General features: G+C 35.9%; 4 protein-coding genes across 6 annotated transcripts; 1 reads left to right on the top strand and 3 right to left on the bottom strand.

The window, feature by feature from the left end:
- Positions 1-353: 353 nt before the first annotated feature.
- On the bottom strand, positions 354-4,169 carry nln (neurolysin (metallopeptidase M3 family)). The gene is made up of 12 exons (XM_033990188.2): positions 3,916-4,169; positions 3,695-3,843; positions 2,925-3,029; positions 2,743-2,845; positions 2,503-2,663; positions 2,238-2,373; positions 1,592-1,958; positions 1,319-1,520; positions 1,044-1,230; positions 825-953; positions 613-749; positions 354-550 (listed from the first exon to the last, which is right to left on the bottom strand). Exons 1-12 carry the CDS (start codon positions 4,139-4,141, stop codon positions 413-415), a joined length of 2,040 nt encoding a protein of 679 aa, XP_033846079.1. The 5' UTR covers positions 4,142-4,169; the 3' UTR covers positions 354-412.
- Positions 4,170-4,644: 475 nt separating this feature from the next.
- sgtb (small glutamine rich tetratricopeptide repeat co-chaperone beta) lies at positions 4,645-8,870 on the top strand. Of its 2 annotated transcripts, none has more exons than XM_055231577.1 (12): positions 4,645-4,862; positions 5,675-5,780; positions 5,858-5,961; positions 6,042-6,117; positions 6,192-6,291; positions 6,544-6,648; positions 6,747-6,885; positions 6,969-7,031; positions 7,642-7,679; positions 7,768-7,851; positions 7,955-8,071; positions 8,141-8,870. In XM_055231577.1, the coding sequence occupies exons 2-11, from the start codon at positions 5,681-5,683 to the stop codon at positions 8,064-8,066; spliced, it is 921 nt and encodes a 306-aa protein (XP_055087552.1). In that variant the 5' UTR covers positions 4,645-4,862; positions 5,675-5,680; the 3' UTR covers positions 8,067-8,071; positions 8,141-8,870. The 2 variants fall into 2 exon arrangements, with proteins under 2 accessions (XP_055087552.1, XP_055087553.1); XM_055231578.1 differs by having other exon boundaries at positions 4,726-4,862; positions 8,144-8,372.
- A 426-nt stretch (positions 8,871-9,296) lies between these two features.
- On the bottom strand, positions 9,297-13,888 carry trappc13 (trafficking protein particle complex subunit 13). Of its 2 annotated transcripts, XM_033989817.2 has the most exons (13): positions 13,784-13,888; positions 13,318-13,386; positions 12,460-12,559; positions 12,309-12,393; positions 12,105-12,232; positions 11,938-12,010; positions 11,650-11,694; positions 11,393-11,410; positions 10,356-10,489; positions 10,075-10,273; positions 9,871-9,971; positions 9,641-9,788; positions 9,297-9,559 (listed from the first exon to the last, which is right to left on the bottom strand). In XM_033989817.2, the coding sequence occupies exons 1-13, from the start codon at positions 13,827-13,829 to the stop codon at positions 9,452-9,454; spliced, it is 1,254 nt and encodes a 417-aa protein (XP_033845708.1). In that variant the 5' UTR covers positions 13,830-13,888; the 3' UTR covers positions 9,297-9,451. The 2 variants fall into 2 exon arrangements, with proteins under 2 accessions (XP_033845708.1, XP_033845709.1); XM_033989818.2 differs by lacking the exon at positions 11,393-11,410.
- Positions 13,889-14,283: 395 nt separating this feature from the next.
- On the bottom strand, positions 14,284-15,723 carry LOC117392054 (lysosomal membrane ascorbate-dependent ferrireductase CYB561A3-like). Its single transcript, XM_033990036.1, has 5 exons — positions 15,543-15,723; positions 14,857-15,065; positions 14,619-14,773; positions 14,392-14,548; positions 14,284-14,310 (listed from the first exon to the last, which is right to left on the bottom strand). The coding sequence occupies exons 1-5, from the start codon at positions 15,721-15,723 to the stop codon at positions 14,284-14,286; spliced, it is 729 nt and encodes a 242-aa protein (XP_033845927.1).

The following is a 15,723-nucleotide window of genomic DNA, read 5'->3' as shown; positions in this document are numbered from 1 at the left end:
AGTATACTGTATAATCCTAACACATTCCACTAATTCAAAAAGGACGTTTCATTAAATGTTTTTTATTTCAACAAAACACAAAATATGTGCATATTACATTATTACATAGTATATTTGGAAATGTTCTTATTTCATTAACAAAAACAAAGAAATAAATCTTATCAAACTAACTCATAACATTAAAAGAACTAAAATGTAACGGAACATTTTGTCATATCAGGAGCCTGTCCATCCAAGAAATTGTTGCCATTATATATATATATATATATATATATATATATATATATATATATATATATATATATATATATATTTATTTATTTATTTATTTATTTATTTATTTCAAGCTTCTCAGGAAATACTATACAAATACTATTTTATGGCAGATGTTTTATGATGAAGTGTTCAAATGTCACATAGATGGCACTAGACCTTTACACTGAAAAAATGCATCTTGACACGGAGCACGTCCAAGAAATCTTTTGAGCATGTCCATCCCATCCACAGAACCACCAGCCTCCAAAATTATCCTTCTGTATTCTCCTCCAACCTGTAACATGTGACAACATGTGATTAGTGTTCCTTACCTTTCACAAAACCAAGCAAGTGTACCTTTGAATTCATGATTCCTTCTTTTTTAAAGCGACTGAAGTATATATCCATGGAGTAGACCTCACTCCACAAGTAGCTGTAATATTGAGCATCATAGCCTCCAGCCAAGTGGCTAAAACTGGCTGTCATGTTGGTGCCTGTAAAAACACAGCAAATTCTATTTATATGTACTTCTGACATGAACAAAATATAATTGAATTATTTATAATGACCTGGTGTCGCTGGAACACCAAGAATCTCCTGGTAGTATTTTGCAAAGACATCTGCAGTTTTTGCACTGGGGTTATTGTGAAGATACTGATCCACCTTACTCAAAACAACCTGACGGAGATTCATCAGTCCTACAATAAAGCAATGAACAATTGTGTTTACTGCTTAGCCCAGATCAGATATTTAGAAGAACATTTTAATATCTGGTAACAGATACTGACCGGTGTTTGCGACTCTAGAGGAAATAAGTTTATCCAGCAAATTATCTGGGACTGGGCTTCCATCTATGTAATGGCGAGACATTCTTTTCAGAGGCTCCTTCTCCCACACCCAGTTTTCGAGCATTTGTGAGGGTACCTCAACAAAATCTATCTCCACTTGTGTCCCACTAAATTCTGAAAAGCTGGTCTGTTGTATAAATAAGTGATTAGAAATCTCCCACAAGAAACTGCTAGCACAAGCATAATGACAAATACTGTAATAATAACATTCTTACCATAGAGCACAACTCATGCATAACATGGCCAAACTCATGGAAGTATGTCTCCACTTCGTGATGTTGAAGGAGCGAGGGCCGGCCTTTTCTGGGCTTGGTAAAGTTAGCAATCATTGCTGCCACTGGAATCTGCCGTTTGCCATCAGGGCTCGTGCAACCTGGCCTCAAGCCAAAGCATGCTGCATGTCCATACTTCCCTTCTCTGGTGGAAGAACGTAGAAGTGTTTAATTATTAAACACAGACAGCAGCTGGCTCATGTTTAGATTTTGTACCTTGGATGCAGGTCCAAGTAAAATTGACCAATCTCCTCCCCACTTTGAGTGTCCTGTGCTGAAAAGAGCTTGACATTTTCATGCCACACATGTGCATGTTGGATCTCAGTGAATGTGAGGCCCAGAAGCTCCTGGTAAATACCAAACAGTCCTTCTGTCACCACATCTAGTGGGAAATATTCAATTAGTTTGTCCTTGTTCACAGCAAACTTGAACTGTTCCACTTGATTCATATAATAGGGCAGGTCCCAAGCATTAATTTGTCCATCGTAGGCGAAGCCCTTCATTAAACACTCTCTCTTCTTTAATGCAAGAATATATTTTCTCTCTTTGTTTCCGATAGGCTTTACCATTTCATAGAATGCATCTGTAATAAACAAAGTGTTTTAGAGTTGGAAGCAAACAATCTTCTGTGTTTGTTTCTGAGTTCTAAATGTTCTGTAAGCATTTATCAGTAGTGATTAAAATACAAAGTATGTGAGCTTATTGTACATTGCATTCTTAATTGCATATGTGCATTATCATGTTAACACTTCAATGAGATTATAGTGTCCCAAGCCATATAACTTAACATGACAGACGTGATATATGGAGGTTGCACATGTATAGTATGTGTGCGTGTGCCGAGCTGGTGAACTTTTCATACCAAGAAAGTCAGACACATTGCTTGCATTCTTGGCCATGTTCATTTCAAGCACATAGTTTGCATGGCTACTATAACCAAGTAAACCTGCTGCCTTAGCCCTTAGTTTGATTAATTCTTCCAGGATCTCTGTATTCACCTGAAAAAAGTATGATTTTATGTAAATGTGATATATGTTGCAGTAATATACAGTTATATACTATGAAAACTTGGCTTTAAAGAAGAAAGCTGAACTTTATGAAACAGTTTTGTAAACAATAATAGTTACCTCCTTACACCTGCTATGGAACGCTGTCTCCATCTTTCGACGTGTCTCGGGAATGTGACACCTTTTCATCAGGGGAAAGTAATGAGGATATTCAAGTGTCACTATATACCGCCCATCTATCGTTTTTTCCAGCCCATTGAGATATGTTTCTGCAAGACCACCTTAAGACATAAAAGTGATAACAGACAACTCACTTTGCAGCCAATACACTCAAATAGAGTAAATTATAAATAAACATACTTAATTCCCGCTCAGTAAATACAAGAAAGGTGTTGTCCTCATTCAGATTCTTGTTAAATTCAATTGAAAGTTCACTAATCCTTTTAGAAATATTTTTTATATTCTTGAAAGATAAATTAACAATTAATAGAACATGTTGCGAAGGCACTGGTGTAAATTTTACAGTGTGATTCTAAGTTTACCTCTTGAATATCTTTATCCAGGTGTAACCCACTGCGTTTGCCACGTGTAACAAGTCTGTCCACAAACCGTTTCTCCTCAAGGCTCAGATCATTTTGGAACTTGGTCTGTAATGGATTAAAAAATAAATAAAAAATTGTATTGCGTGTGACAAATGAAATTTGTCTTGATGGTAATGTTGTTGATGGATTATATTTTAGAGGATAATAATACTGGTGAATTTGATGTACATTTAGAGGATACTGAATGAACTGGATTTTGTGTTTGTTTAGAAGATTATGATGAGATTGAAACTTTGTATTTATGGGAATTAGTCTCAATCAATTTTGACTGTTTTAAATGTTTGTGATATTGGTTATTTTAAGGAGACATTGTTGTTGTTGAAATGTTGTCAGAGGTGGTTTAATGTAAATAGCGTCTTTAATGTCTTCATCATAATGAGATCAATGAATTCTGTGCATTGTCCTTATTTTAAATAAAACAATGATTTATTCATTAAAGTTATTTAAGGGGGTCAGCCAAAGGCTCTTATGCAGTGAGATTTGACATCTATAACTGATGGCCTATTACGTTTCTTTTGCAGGCTAAATATGAACTAATGGAGGGATCAAATGAGGTGACAAGATGTGTCTCTAAAGACGAGTAGCAATATGGGTGACATAAAAATGTCAAAATAAAACATCAATGATTATGAGTTACATCAACATAGTTTTCCTTTATAACCTCACTTGACTCAATGGAATATATATATGGTAAAACATTAACACTTTACCTGCAAGACAATAAGTCTGTTAAAAACATCTTCCCTCATATTTATCTCCACATCGAACTCGGACAAGCTCTTGTCAGCTTGTGTACTCGCAGCCCTGATGTCTTTGGAAGGGCACACATACTGAGGGAAATCAAGGACATGCCGGGAAGCTACAGGAGGCAATGAATAATTATCAAGACAAACATGTTTAAAGATTTGCCAAGTAGATAGTATTTACTTACACGCTAAATCAAATTTAGCCATAGCTAATGGTTTCAAGGTGTTCTCAATAGATACATCTTCAATCTTAACAGATCCGATCTCATTGCACATCTTGTTTATTCTTGTGATTAAGTCATCAGTTTGTATTTTAATCTGTTCAGGCGAGAGGTCCCACCTCAGTGTGTGTAAGTTTTGTATCTGGGAACAAGTTTGAGCAGGCATCACACATTTACTCTGGATGGTCATTTTGGCAAGAGGTTTGGAGAACCTGCAAACAATACAAATAATTCACATATTATACATTTGTATAACTATTACTCTTTTCAGATTAAATTAAACTACAAAACAGGTGGAAGCTTAAGTTGTAAATTCTTCGAACCATACTCGGTCACAAGGAATTCTTTCCTTGCTAAGCAGTGACCTTTCTCATGACCACTCAGTATAGGGTTTCATGCAACAGCAGCCTCTCAAAACACGTTTATAGAGGTGTAACTGAAGCTGCAAAGCCACAACTTAAAAAAAACACAACAAAAAACAAAAAAAAAGTAATTGTGGGTGCTTAAAACGCTTCCAGATAAACTAATTAAAATACACATTATAATATACATGAAAGCATTTAGAAACGATAGTTTTACCAAGAAAGAAACAAAACAAAAAAAACGTTTTTGCAATCAGAATACCGTGTGCATCATTAGCAGCCTGCACTCACCTGTATAATGTATAAAAAGCTCTCTGTGCGCACATGCTGCACTGACATGCACCTCACACACTCCTCTGTCTTACTGTGCAGTGTCTTCAGGAGCTCCTACCCTCAGCAGTTGTTTTGGTCTGACTGACCGGTGTGGAAAATGCTTCTTATTTCCGCTGTTTGTGCGCAGTCGCAGAGGATGCACTTCTGGTCCAGAATCTGGCTCCAGACTTGAAGCGCTCATGACGCGGTAAATGGCACAGGCAGAGACGCACTCAGGTAACATGTTTTGTTTTAGACATTGTCGTGTTGCGTCGGGCTCTGCGTCCCTTCTTTCCTCCCCATTTCATTCTTTCAAGTGGCTGTTGTTTGCATCAGCAGGCTGCACCATCACCGGATGGATGCAGAGGGATGGCTGGATCTTGGCGATTTTAAGGACAAAAACACATAACCTCGACCAGGAGCGTTAGTCTTTTCATTTGTCGATGTTTATTTAACGATTTTGGGAGCGGATTTCCTTCCACTGTGTTGTGATGTGTTGGTAGCCTATTACATCACGCTTGTGTATCAGACACACGTTGAGGGAGGAGTAAACTGTGCCAGCTTGGCCCTTGAGCATAACAACGCATGGCATGAGCACGTGATTCTAAAATTAGTCTTTTTTCTGTGTTTGATTTTTTTTTTCTTGACCTTTATTGAATTTAGTGGACTGCAGATTGGCTATGGATCAGTTTGGGCTTTAAAGAAGAGTGCACTGTGCAACTTTTCAGACAGAGATTAAATGAATCGTCCACAATCCTCCACCTGGGCCCACTGGAAATGTTTTTGCTTTGCCTGATTGATCTACAGTATGGTTATCGGTCTAGCAGGTTTTTACTCTATTACTATAGCAAAACATGGCCCAAACATACAGTTCATTGTAGGCAGATCTCTCCACATATCTGCTCTGTAAATTGACCTAGTGGCACCAATTTCTTTTCACTATGGATATTGACATGTGGATCATAGCAGGAAAGAGATATCATTTCCACGGGGACAAGCAGGTGGCCCAACATCCAAATAGTAATCTGCTCTCTTCTGTCATCTTGCAGGTGAAAATGGCTGTGGAAAAGCGTCTAGCTTACTCCATTGTGCAATTTCTACGAGATCAAACCCACTCTGGGACCTTAAATTCTGATGAGCAAGAAAGCCTCGAAGGTCGGTAGGCTAAATCTACTTATGTTCTTCAAATCCCTCTTGTTATTTAATAAATGACTTGTGTACTTTTACAACAGTGGCAATACAATGTTTGGAGACTACGTTTAAGATTAGCTCTAGAGACAGTCACCTTGCTGTGTCTGAGCCCCTAAGAGAGATTTTTCATAACGCTTTGCTGAAGGTATTGGTGCCAACTCACTTATTAGTCAATAGTAAATCTCTTAAAACACACACTAAAATAACTGTTTTCATTTCCAATAGAATGACAATGTCACTATACCAGATACTTCTCCATCTCCAGAAGACATTGAAAAAGCAGAACAACTAAAAAATGAAGGTAATGAAAACAAGATATATAATTATTTTACACGACTGTATTGATATAAGATGATCTAAACCTTATACATTTAGGAAACAACCACATGAAAGAGGAAAACTACCACTGTGCACTGGAGTGTTACACAAAGGCCATTGATCTGGATTTGAGGAATGCTGTATACTACTCCAATAGGTATGCCCAACTACAATGATTTGAATTTTTCTTTTTCTCATTTTGTGTGTGTCCTTATTTGTGTAAGTCTGAGGGAGAAACTAGAGAATCTGATAATATCTGTGATTTTATAACTGTGTGTAAAAGGTGTTTTTCCAAATTCCTGCCCACAGTTTTGAGTTGGTCCTTCAATACATAAATACCAAAATAATTGCAATTGAAATGATGAATTATTATATTATAAAATGTATGTATGTCCTTATCCATTTCCAGAGCTGCTGCTCACAGTAAGTTGGGTAACTACATGGAGGCAACTGGCGACTGTGAGAGAGCCATTAAGATTGATCCTACTTATAGTAAAGCATATGGAAGAATGGGGTATGCACATTTTTTCTTTTTTTCCGTGCATGAAAAGTACAGATACCTTATATTGACTTGGTTATTCTGTTGTAATAATTACATTTCTTTTGGTTTAGCTTGGCATTGACAGCTATGAACAAATATCCAGAAGCTATTTCATATTTTAAGAAAGCTTTGGTTTTGGATCCAGAGAATGAAACATATAAATCGAACCTGAAAATTGCTGAACAGAAACACAAAGAAGCAACTAGTCCAGTAAGTAAAAAAATAATAATACAATTTTGACTGTAATTTTAAGTTTTGTAAATGTTCAATTTCTTTGCACTTGTGTGACGCAGATAGCTGCTGGGTTGGGCTTTGATATGGCCAGTTTGATTAACAACCCTGCCTTTATCAGCATGGTAAGAAAGTTATTTTTGGTTCAAACAAGAGGTTATAGTATTTATGTTCACCCATATGTAAGTTGTCTGTTTTATATAAGGACTAATTTTAATTATTGCTCCACTTATAGCCAATTATTTGTATCTTTCATATTGGGACTATAGTGTTTCCCCGTTTAGTGTGACGCTTGTTCCTCATCAATAATCCTGACTTGTTTGTTTGTTTTCACTGTTTTATTGATGCATGTATCGCAGACCTGGGCAAGACCCTTGGCCTTTTTTATTGCAGCCCCCTACAAGTTTTTGATATTACTAGAGAGTAACAGATTATAGCCTATATTTTGTAGAAATTTGCTTAAGAGCATTTGTTAGATTAGATTAATTTATTTGAAAGGGGACAGTGCAATTTCATAAAATACATGATTAAACATTATTCATTATAAACCAGAATTAGCCCAGAGGCTATTTTTCATCTCTAGTCTTCTGGACTTGTTACACCAAAGATCACATTGGTCCCTGGCTACATGCCTGGATTTGAATATGGCCTTCTGGGCAAAATAATTGCCCACCACTGACGTAGGCTTTTAGTATTAAGAGTTGGCCAAAGAGAGACTTCTGTTTGTGTTCATAGGCTGCCAGTGTGATGCAGAACCAGCAGGTGCAACAGCTGTGAGTGCTCTCCTTTATTTCACTGTGCTAATGACCGAGCTTTTGTGTGGACAGACTTGAGTAACTATAAACATGTCACTGTGGGCAGTATGTCTGGAATGATGACCAATGCAGTTGGTAGGCCAGCCGCTGGAGTTGGAGGATTGTCAGACATTTCAAGCTTGATTGAAGCGTAAGTTTATTTAAAATGTTTTACTGGTCTTAACAGTATTTGACCCCGTCTGTGGTGCAGAGCATAATAACAGATGAATTCATTTGTGCCCTTTCTCTGTCAGAGGACAACAGTTTGCACAGCAGATTCAGCAGCAGAACCCAGAGCTAATTGAGCAGCTGAGGAACCACATCCGCAGCCGCTCGTTTAGTGGCAGTGCAGAGGAGCACTCGTGAGCAAAGTATGTATGGTAATTGAGATAAATTTAACCATTATTCTAATTTACTATTTAACAATATCCTGTCCATAGCAGCCCAATACCTTTAAAGGCAACCCTAAGGCGAGGTAACAATCTGTAGACCCATTTGTTATTGACAACTTCACTGGAATGAAGAGAGGCATGAAGTTGAAGGCACTTTATTTAATGTGTGTAAGTCTTAGTGGTCAAGTGAGATTGGACCAGAAGATACAACATCCCACTTGTACCACCTCTCCCCAGAGAGAGAATACATCTGCAAAATGTTCCTTTTCATTAAGCTATTATGCTTAAATGGTTCTTTTTATTGTTTAGACCTGGAAATGTCTAAGTTGTGAGACTGGGGGAATATTTCGAATGGCATACTACTTTTTAAAAGCATAAGTGTTTATATTGTTACTTGTCTGATATTATTTTTGTAAATCTCAGTTTGTCAATAGATTTTATTTATTGCTATATGCTGTACTGCTCATCAGCAAATTGGTTTTAATTTATTTTTTAGAATTGTACAGCCAGAACCATTCATAATGTTTTATTGCACTTTAAGAGAGTAAACGGCTCCTAAATTTAATCCATCTTTACACTAGTGTCAAGAGTATTGATATTTATTTTGCATGCCCTAAAATCTAGTGTTTGAGATAGCAACGATAACAAGAGTCATGTATGTCGGCATAAATCTTTTGACTTTTGTGTAAATAAATATCTTGGAAGTCTCATCTCATGGTAATGCAGTGTCAAGAGCATAGAAAAGCTACCATACAAAGCTAATTAATGGGGTCCCCATCTTGAATGCAGACAAATTTGAAATGTATTCAGGTTTTAAACAAGGTTTAATTAGCTAGACCATAGATTAATTGTGATTAATTTTTTTTTTCTAAAGTCTGAGTTAGTCTAAAGCCTAGACTAACTCAAGACTATTAAAATGACATATAAGCAGCAAAATCTATTTTATTTTTGCAATTTCCTTGTCATTTAATCTTAAAGGTTCAGAAATCAGATAATAAAATTATGGTTTACATGCAACTGCAGCCACTGGTGAAAATGGGGCAATATTAACAACATTTCTTCAGGAGGGCAAAACCAAATCTGAAATAATGCACCAATTCAGCACCAGTTGCATTTTACTGTGACAAATGTGCATATAAAATCGGAAGCTTTGTCAAATTGCTGTAGATATATTTTAAAAGCAAGAGTGAAAAGAGCTGTTTATTATTTGCACATACATAATCAATATTTTAAAACAGAATTTGTATTATTCACACTTCATTTTAAAATACAGTGGTAATCGAAAGAATTGAAAGTGAAACATACATATTAAGTTATACTGCTCATCCTTCAAAATCTAAAATGCAACAAAATAAAATTCTAGCTCTCATTGCCTAAATACGGACAGACCACACATACTTGTGCAACATCATCATATTCATAGGTCCTCTTCAGAAATGTATCGGTAAGTCTCAATCCGGAAATACTCTAAAACAGACACAATAATGCAACATGGAGCACATGTTTGTCTGTGATGGTTGCAGTACAAAAGCAGAGTATTAGTCTTACCTGCAGTCCCTGTGCAGATGTGAGGAGTGCAAGAGGTAGAGAGAGGGAGGCTCCAGGGCTCAATTTGCCCAGCTGCCGTCCAGAAATACCACACCAGTGAATTGTTCTTGTATTGCACATCTCAAGTACCAAGTCCATTGTTCTTTCACTGAAGAAGAATACAAAGTAAAAAATGATATTCTAAAGAATATATGTATAGATATTATTGTAAAAGACAGCCTTGTATTTACCTGCAGTTAGTCACTTTACAGATAATGTCAAATGGTTCCTCGAGGTTCACCGTATCAGGAATCATTTCCATTGACAATCTTATATCGCCATACCCGGGGGCCTAGAGTTAATTGAAAATATTAAAGAACACTTAGTTAAATCTGTCACAAGACTGTCACAAAAGAAAGTTTACCAACTATCTTCATAGTCAAGTCTTAAAATACCATTCTTTGCAGCTGGCTGGTCTGGAGCCTTCCCCTCTCCCCAAGATTAGTCTTCCAAACAATGTCAAGTTTTCCTATTACCGTCACCCCCTTTATTACTCCAGCCTTCTCGGCATACTCAGGCTTTGGCTTGAGACAATACAGATACTGCCGTGTATCCATAGGCTGCAAGTATGACATCTTTCCAAATGTAGACTCTCTGCCGGAAGAATAAAGAATTTGAACATCACCAAATCTATCAAAAATGTGTATGTTGTAGAGAATGCACAAAATGCATGAACCTGTGGTCATCATTAGTGACAGTGTTGAGCTCTGTGACATTGTACATAATGGATGGCTCCAGAGAAACCTTTTCCATAAACATGGGTGAGGTGGTGATGTTCTGAATCTGAGCTTCAAGAAATACCTCATCTGTCTTAAAAAGTAAAAGTGCTTTGTCATTTAACATGGACAATCAATGACATCTTATCTGAGGTGCACTGTGCAAATGTGTTACCCATAGAATTAATTCCAGAGATGTATTATTTGTAACGTAGCATTCAATTAAGAAGAGAATACCAATGATAATAGGCAAATCTGTTTTGCTCAGTGTACCTTGGAGGACAGTGTTAGTATAGAGGCAGAGTTGGGTGTATATCGAGTATAGTGGCAGTTGTACCAGACCATTAAGAAACAATTGAAACATTGTAACCAATAATATACCAGATGCAATGCAATACACATTGCAATCTGTTCATTTGCTTATAAGCTTATGAGATTCAAACAATGTGGTTGCTAGAATTACAAAATTTAAAAATAATTATATATAAATTTATATAAATTTGCATGAATATGGATACCTAACAGTAATGTACAACCTCCAATATACACTAATAAAGCTGGAGAAGCAAAGATTCATGCTTTCATTGCATTTAAGAAGACCAGCAATTGTTACCAAGAACCATGCAAAGCCAACCACATTCAATCACCATTTTTAAAAAATAAGGAACTCAAAATTTAGGTAAATGCAATGTGTAATATTGTGGTTATTTCAACGTTTTGCCTGATTGCATTATTCTTTTCCACCACAAATTATGAACAAAAATATTGAAAAACACGTTAATCATGAGTTGGCAAGTGTGGGCATCAAAGAAAGGACAAAATAAAAATTGTGGGAAACGTATTGTAACTTAAATGTATCTCTATTGATTTAAAACAATGCCAAGATAAAACTATAAAAAAGTTTCTCCAATTTTTACTTTGCACCTTTCATTTGACCATAGAGTAAAGAAAGAATGAAAAGAAGCTTATGTTGAATATTGACACAAAAATCAATTACCACAGAACTGAGGTCGCTCTAATGGAAATGGAAATGAAATGGACAAAAACAAAATAAACAAATGTTGTTACATGCCAAACTGATGGACAATGGTTCTTATTGACAGCTACTAAAGTAAAAAGGAAAAAAGGAAAAGCCCAATGAAATTTGCAGCTATAAACAATATATGTGTTTTTAATGGATACTCCCAAAATAAAAACATATATTTATATCACTAGAAACTACAAATGGCAAAATGCAATTAATCCTTAGCTTACCTCTGCATTGTAAAACTTTGTTTTCACATCAAGTGGCTTCAAAACCTGGTTAAAAATAGATGGCAGACTGAACACTGGTGTTTTGTCTGAATGTTTTTCCATTGGGGAAATAGAAAAAACAATATTTAAAGAAAACAGTGCACTGGACAAGGGTAAGTGAATGGGGTTTAAAAGCCAAATGCTAAATGACTTGCACCTAGGCTTGTGCTGTTCTACATGTGTGGCATTTCTCACAGTGATACAAAGTTTCTAACTTTATTGTCTGCTTACTGTGTATGTAAAGCTTACCTGAAACTTAAAAAACTTCCGAAAATAGAGTTTCTCCCCATACTGTGTGGTGTAGCTTACAGCACAGACTAGGCTGGAAATTAAAAGATAGGTTAACATATATTTTAGTAGCATCATGGAGCAAATATTTATGTAATATAATATATAACACAAAACATGGGTCTCACATGTGTGTTCCAATTTCTTTTACTTCATGATGAATGACATCATCAATACAACATTCTGGTTTGAGTTCTGCCACAGTAGAGTTGGATGCAGAGAGGTTAAGCCTCTGTGAACTGGTCTGTAGATCCGCCTGTAAACAGTAAATTGTAAACAGGTCAAAGTATGTCTTTTATTTAATCATTAACCACATCTAACGTCAACGTTACCTTCACAAGTATATCCTTTACTACTTGATTGCTGTCATTGTGCACGCTTATGTAACTGGAAAAAGTCTCTCCCAGGAAGATATTGCTGATAGTTGCAAATGTACAAAAGTAAATAACACGATATTCAACAAAATATAATAATATGCATTACCCAAAATTTTGTGGTAGGGTAAGCATCTCTCCCACCATCAATGTCTCTGCTCCTCGAATAGTCGAGGGGTCGTCTCTCATAAGCTGGCTAAACAAATCTCCTATTGAGTTTAAAGAGAGAATTATCTTTTAGTTTCATGTTTTAGTGTAACACAAAAATAGAAATAAACCAGACCCACTAACACATTTAAAAAAAAGTAAAAACCATGATCAAAGTAAAGCTCACCTCAATAAACCCTTTGAGATTTATGATATCACTTACTTAATTTGACAACAACACTCCAGTTGTATAAATAAATATTACTTGGAAATGTTACTGTGATTTATTTATTGGCATGCGTGGGGCTCAGTTACATCTGCAGCCAGTGTGTGTAGGTGTGTTACGTGCTCAGGCTAGAAAGAACGGCACAGAAATCTTACAGTGGGCTTGACTTGATTTGGAAGCAAATTGCACCCAGAAACCTCAAGTTATAGAGAAGATGATCACATGTACACTGTATCCACTAAAAACAGGAAACAATACAGTACATCTGAATTTAAACTAAAAATAGTACTTAAAGAACCATCTAAAATCTTGAGGAGATTTTAAAAATAATTAATAAAATTTAATAAACACCTCAAAATTTAAATAATAAAATATTATTATGTTATTTTTCTTAGCCATTTGATATTGGTACCTAACAAGCAGCAGCCTTCTAATGTCTAGAGTAGTAACCAAATCGCCCCTGATGGCAGGGGGTCAGCAGTCTTTAATAGTATACCAGAATGCTTTCCATGCTGTCGGCATGCCCTGTCATGCATGCACTGAGAACCGACAAGACAAGATAAACAAGTGCTTGATTTATATTTGGGAACTCACCAGGCAGATCACGGTCTTCACATGTGACTGGTAAATTTGTAAATAGTGTTGGTTTTGTTAAACGCATCACTGAAACATGGGAAAGATTACAGGAATGAAGTCAATGTTATGATACAGGTATATGTGCTGCAATATGAGTAATATTGAACCTTGTTTACCATCTACCTATAATCCATAATTATTATCTAATCAATAACTACTACAGCGAGATCAGATCTTATTCCAACAATAACGATAATAAGATGAAACAGGGACATTGCCACAAAAAAATAAAAAATAAAATAAATGTTGGTTCATATTTGCTTGGCTTGCACCTTTTTGCTGTTTTATGATTTTCATCTGAAGTGTGAGTCAAATGCTGGCTCACTATCACAGTAATAACATTCAAATCGACCCACTTTTAAATAAAAAAAATACTAGTCTATCAGCATTATCTATTCAGAACAGTAAAGTGTTGTCGTTATACCTTTTAATGCGAGTAAGTGTTCCTGTTTCGTTTGATTTACATCCATTTTGAAGAAATATCGGCTACCTAGCTAAAATGCTAGCTGGATATGTAGCTTTGTTGACAGTAAACTTTGACCTTTACCGGAAGTGCATTTTATTTTCCTCCCTTTTTTGTATGGTACAAGTTAGCCATGGATCTGATACAACTTGCTTAGTTTACTTATTATTGTATTTTCTTTAAGTAAAAATGATAAGTAATTTAACACTTTTGTTTTTTATAAAAAAGCATACCATGCCATACACACGCCACACTGCCCTCATGCGGCTAAATACGACATTACCAAAAAAGGAGGAGACGACTTCAAATAATATTGGCTTTATTTTTATTCAATTGTACAAAATTATTCTTTGTTTTTCACGATGGGCCAGATTATGTGAAAGTTTCTGTAAGTAAGACCTTATTGAAAGTGTTTTTTCTTGATGTCTTGTTCTCTCATACCATGAAAATGGTGGAGTTGTTCATGGAGTGACTTCAGTAAGAAGAAGCTGCAACATCAACATATTTTAATTATGCACCAAAATGTTACAAATGGCAACTGCAGATCTAGACCTACGCTGGTAACTTACACGGGCATTTTCTGAGCCATCTTCTGGCCGCTGCCATTTTTTCACAAACAGAATTCCAAAGACTGACACTCCAAAAGCCACAATCAGCATCCCCAGGAAATTGACAAACACGGCTTCCACAGGCAGTTCACTGTACATGGCTGCACTCATCCCATTTCTACACAAGGAAAATCAAATTTAGGATAATGAAGTTTTGTCTTCTGATATTCAAATGTTGGTTTGCATACAGAGTTAGGAGCAGTTTCTCATTGATGCCACTGATGCAGGAGGCCAGGCTGAATATCAGAATCATTTTACCCATCCAGATATGAACAGGTTTCAGAGAACTTCGGATCCATGGTGGAGAACAAGGTAACAAGAAACCAACCAAGCCAAGTATCCACTGAATAAAACACACATATGACAATCCTTTTCAGAAGATGTGTGAATACTAACATAAACATATGCTTGTTTACTATGGCCTACCTGAGAAGAAAACAGAAACACAGTGCTGATGCCCACCCAACTGTGAACCGAGTACAGGTTTGGGATGTTGACTCCTTGGTGGAAGTCAAAGACAGCACTCAGACCAAGCATTGACAGGAGGAGGGCCACAAACATCATTCCAGCATGGACCAGTTTACAAACTAACTTCCTCTGCTTCCATGTGAACGGTATGCGATACACAATTGCAGCTGTAATACACACAGTAATCATATATATATATATATATATATATATATATATATATATATATATATATATATATATATATATATATATATATATATATATATATATATATATATATATATATATATATATATATATATATATATATATATATATATATATATATATATATATATATATAGTAATTTTTGAAAGAAAATGTCACAATACGACAAATCAAAACATATATAATCACAAATAATCATCATAATATTAACATTAACAATTATTATCAACAAGAGAAGAGTGCAGAATAAAAACTTTTCTGTCATATGCACAGCTAAACAGAACCATTTTGAGCCTGGATTAATGCACTTTCTTTTTCTGTAAAAACAGTATAACTAACTCTTGGTCCTATTGAGAGATTACACAGGCCTATAAAATGACATTATGCTTTAAGGTTGAAGCTATTTGTTTTCATCCATTAATCTCATACTTACCATTTCCATAGAGAATGACTAGTCCAGACACCATCAGCACAGGATGCCAGTTAAAGTGCAGCAGTGATCTGTCCCAGGCAAACCCACCTCTCCAGTGAAGATTCCAGGTGACCACAAACACTTCACAGAGCAGACTCAGGCACAGGAGCAGCCCATAGAAAAAATAGAAAATATGGGACAT

This window comes from Periophthalmus magnuspinnatus, chromosome 23 (assembly GCF_009829125.3).
Source record: "Periophthalmus magnuspinnatus isolate fPerMag1 chromosome 23, fPerMag1.2.pri, whole genome shotgun sequence".
In the NCBI taxonomy this organism is placed as follows: Eukaryota; Metazoa; Chordata; class Actinopteri; order Gobiiformes; family Gobiidae; genus Periophthalmus; species Periophthalmus magnuspinnatus.
This window is presented reverse-complemented; position numbering and strand designations above follow the sequence as displayed.

Bases quoted from the DNA above. Each gene is read 5' to 3' on its own strand.
- nln (XM_033990188.2), bottom strand. From the start codon at position 4,141: ATGACCATCCAGAGTAAATGTGTGATGCCTGCTCAAACTTGTTCCCAG. The intron at 3,844-3,915 runs GTAAGTAAATAC...TGCCTCCTGTAG, and splicing joins GGCTAAATTTGATTTAGCGT to CTTCCCGGCATGTCCTTGAT. The intron at 2,374-2,502 runs GTAACTATTATT...TACTTTTTTCAG, and splicing joins TCCATAGCAGGTGTAAGGAG to GTGAATACAGAGATCCTGGA.
- sgtb (XM_055231577.1), top strand. From the start codon at position 5,681: ATGGCTGTGGAAAAGCGTCTAGCTTACTCCATTGTGCAATTTCTACGA. The intron at 5,962-6,041 runs GTATTGGTGCCA...CATTTCCAATAG, and splicing joins TTCATAACGCTTTGCTGAAG to AATGACAATGTCACTATACC. The intron at 7,032-7,641 runs GTAAGAAAGTTA...TTGTGTTCATAG, and splicing joins ACCCTGCCTTTATCAGCATG to GCTGCCAGTGTGATGCAGAA.
- trappc13 (XM_033989817.2), bottom strand. From the start codon at position 13,829: ATGGATGTAAATCAAACGAAACAGGAACACTTACTCGCATTAAAAG. The intron at 10,274-10,355 runs GTTCATGCATTT...TTCTTCCGGCAG, and splicing joins GTCACTAATGATGACCACAG to AGAGTCTACATTTGGAAAGA. The intron at 9,560-9,640 runs GTAAGACTAATA...TGTCTGTTTTAG, and splicing joins CATCTGCACAGGGACTGCAG to AGTATTTCCGGATTGAGACT.
- LOC117392054 (XM_033990036.1), bottom strand. From the start codon at position 15,723: ATGTCCCATATTTTCTATTTTTTCTATGGGCTGCTCCTGTGCCTGAGT. The intron at 15,066-15,542 runs GTAAGTATGAGA...TGTGTATTACAG, and splicing joins AGTCATTCTCTATGGAAATG to CTGCAATTGTGTATCGCATA. The intron at 14,311-14,391 runs GTAAGTTACCAG...TTGATGTTGCAG, and splicing joins ATGGCTCAGAAAATGCCCGT to CTTCTTCTTACTGAAGTCAC.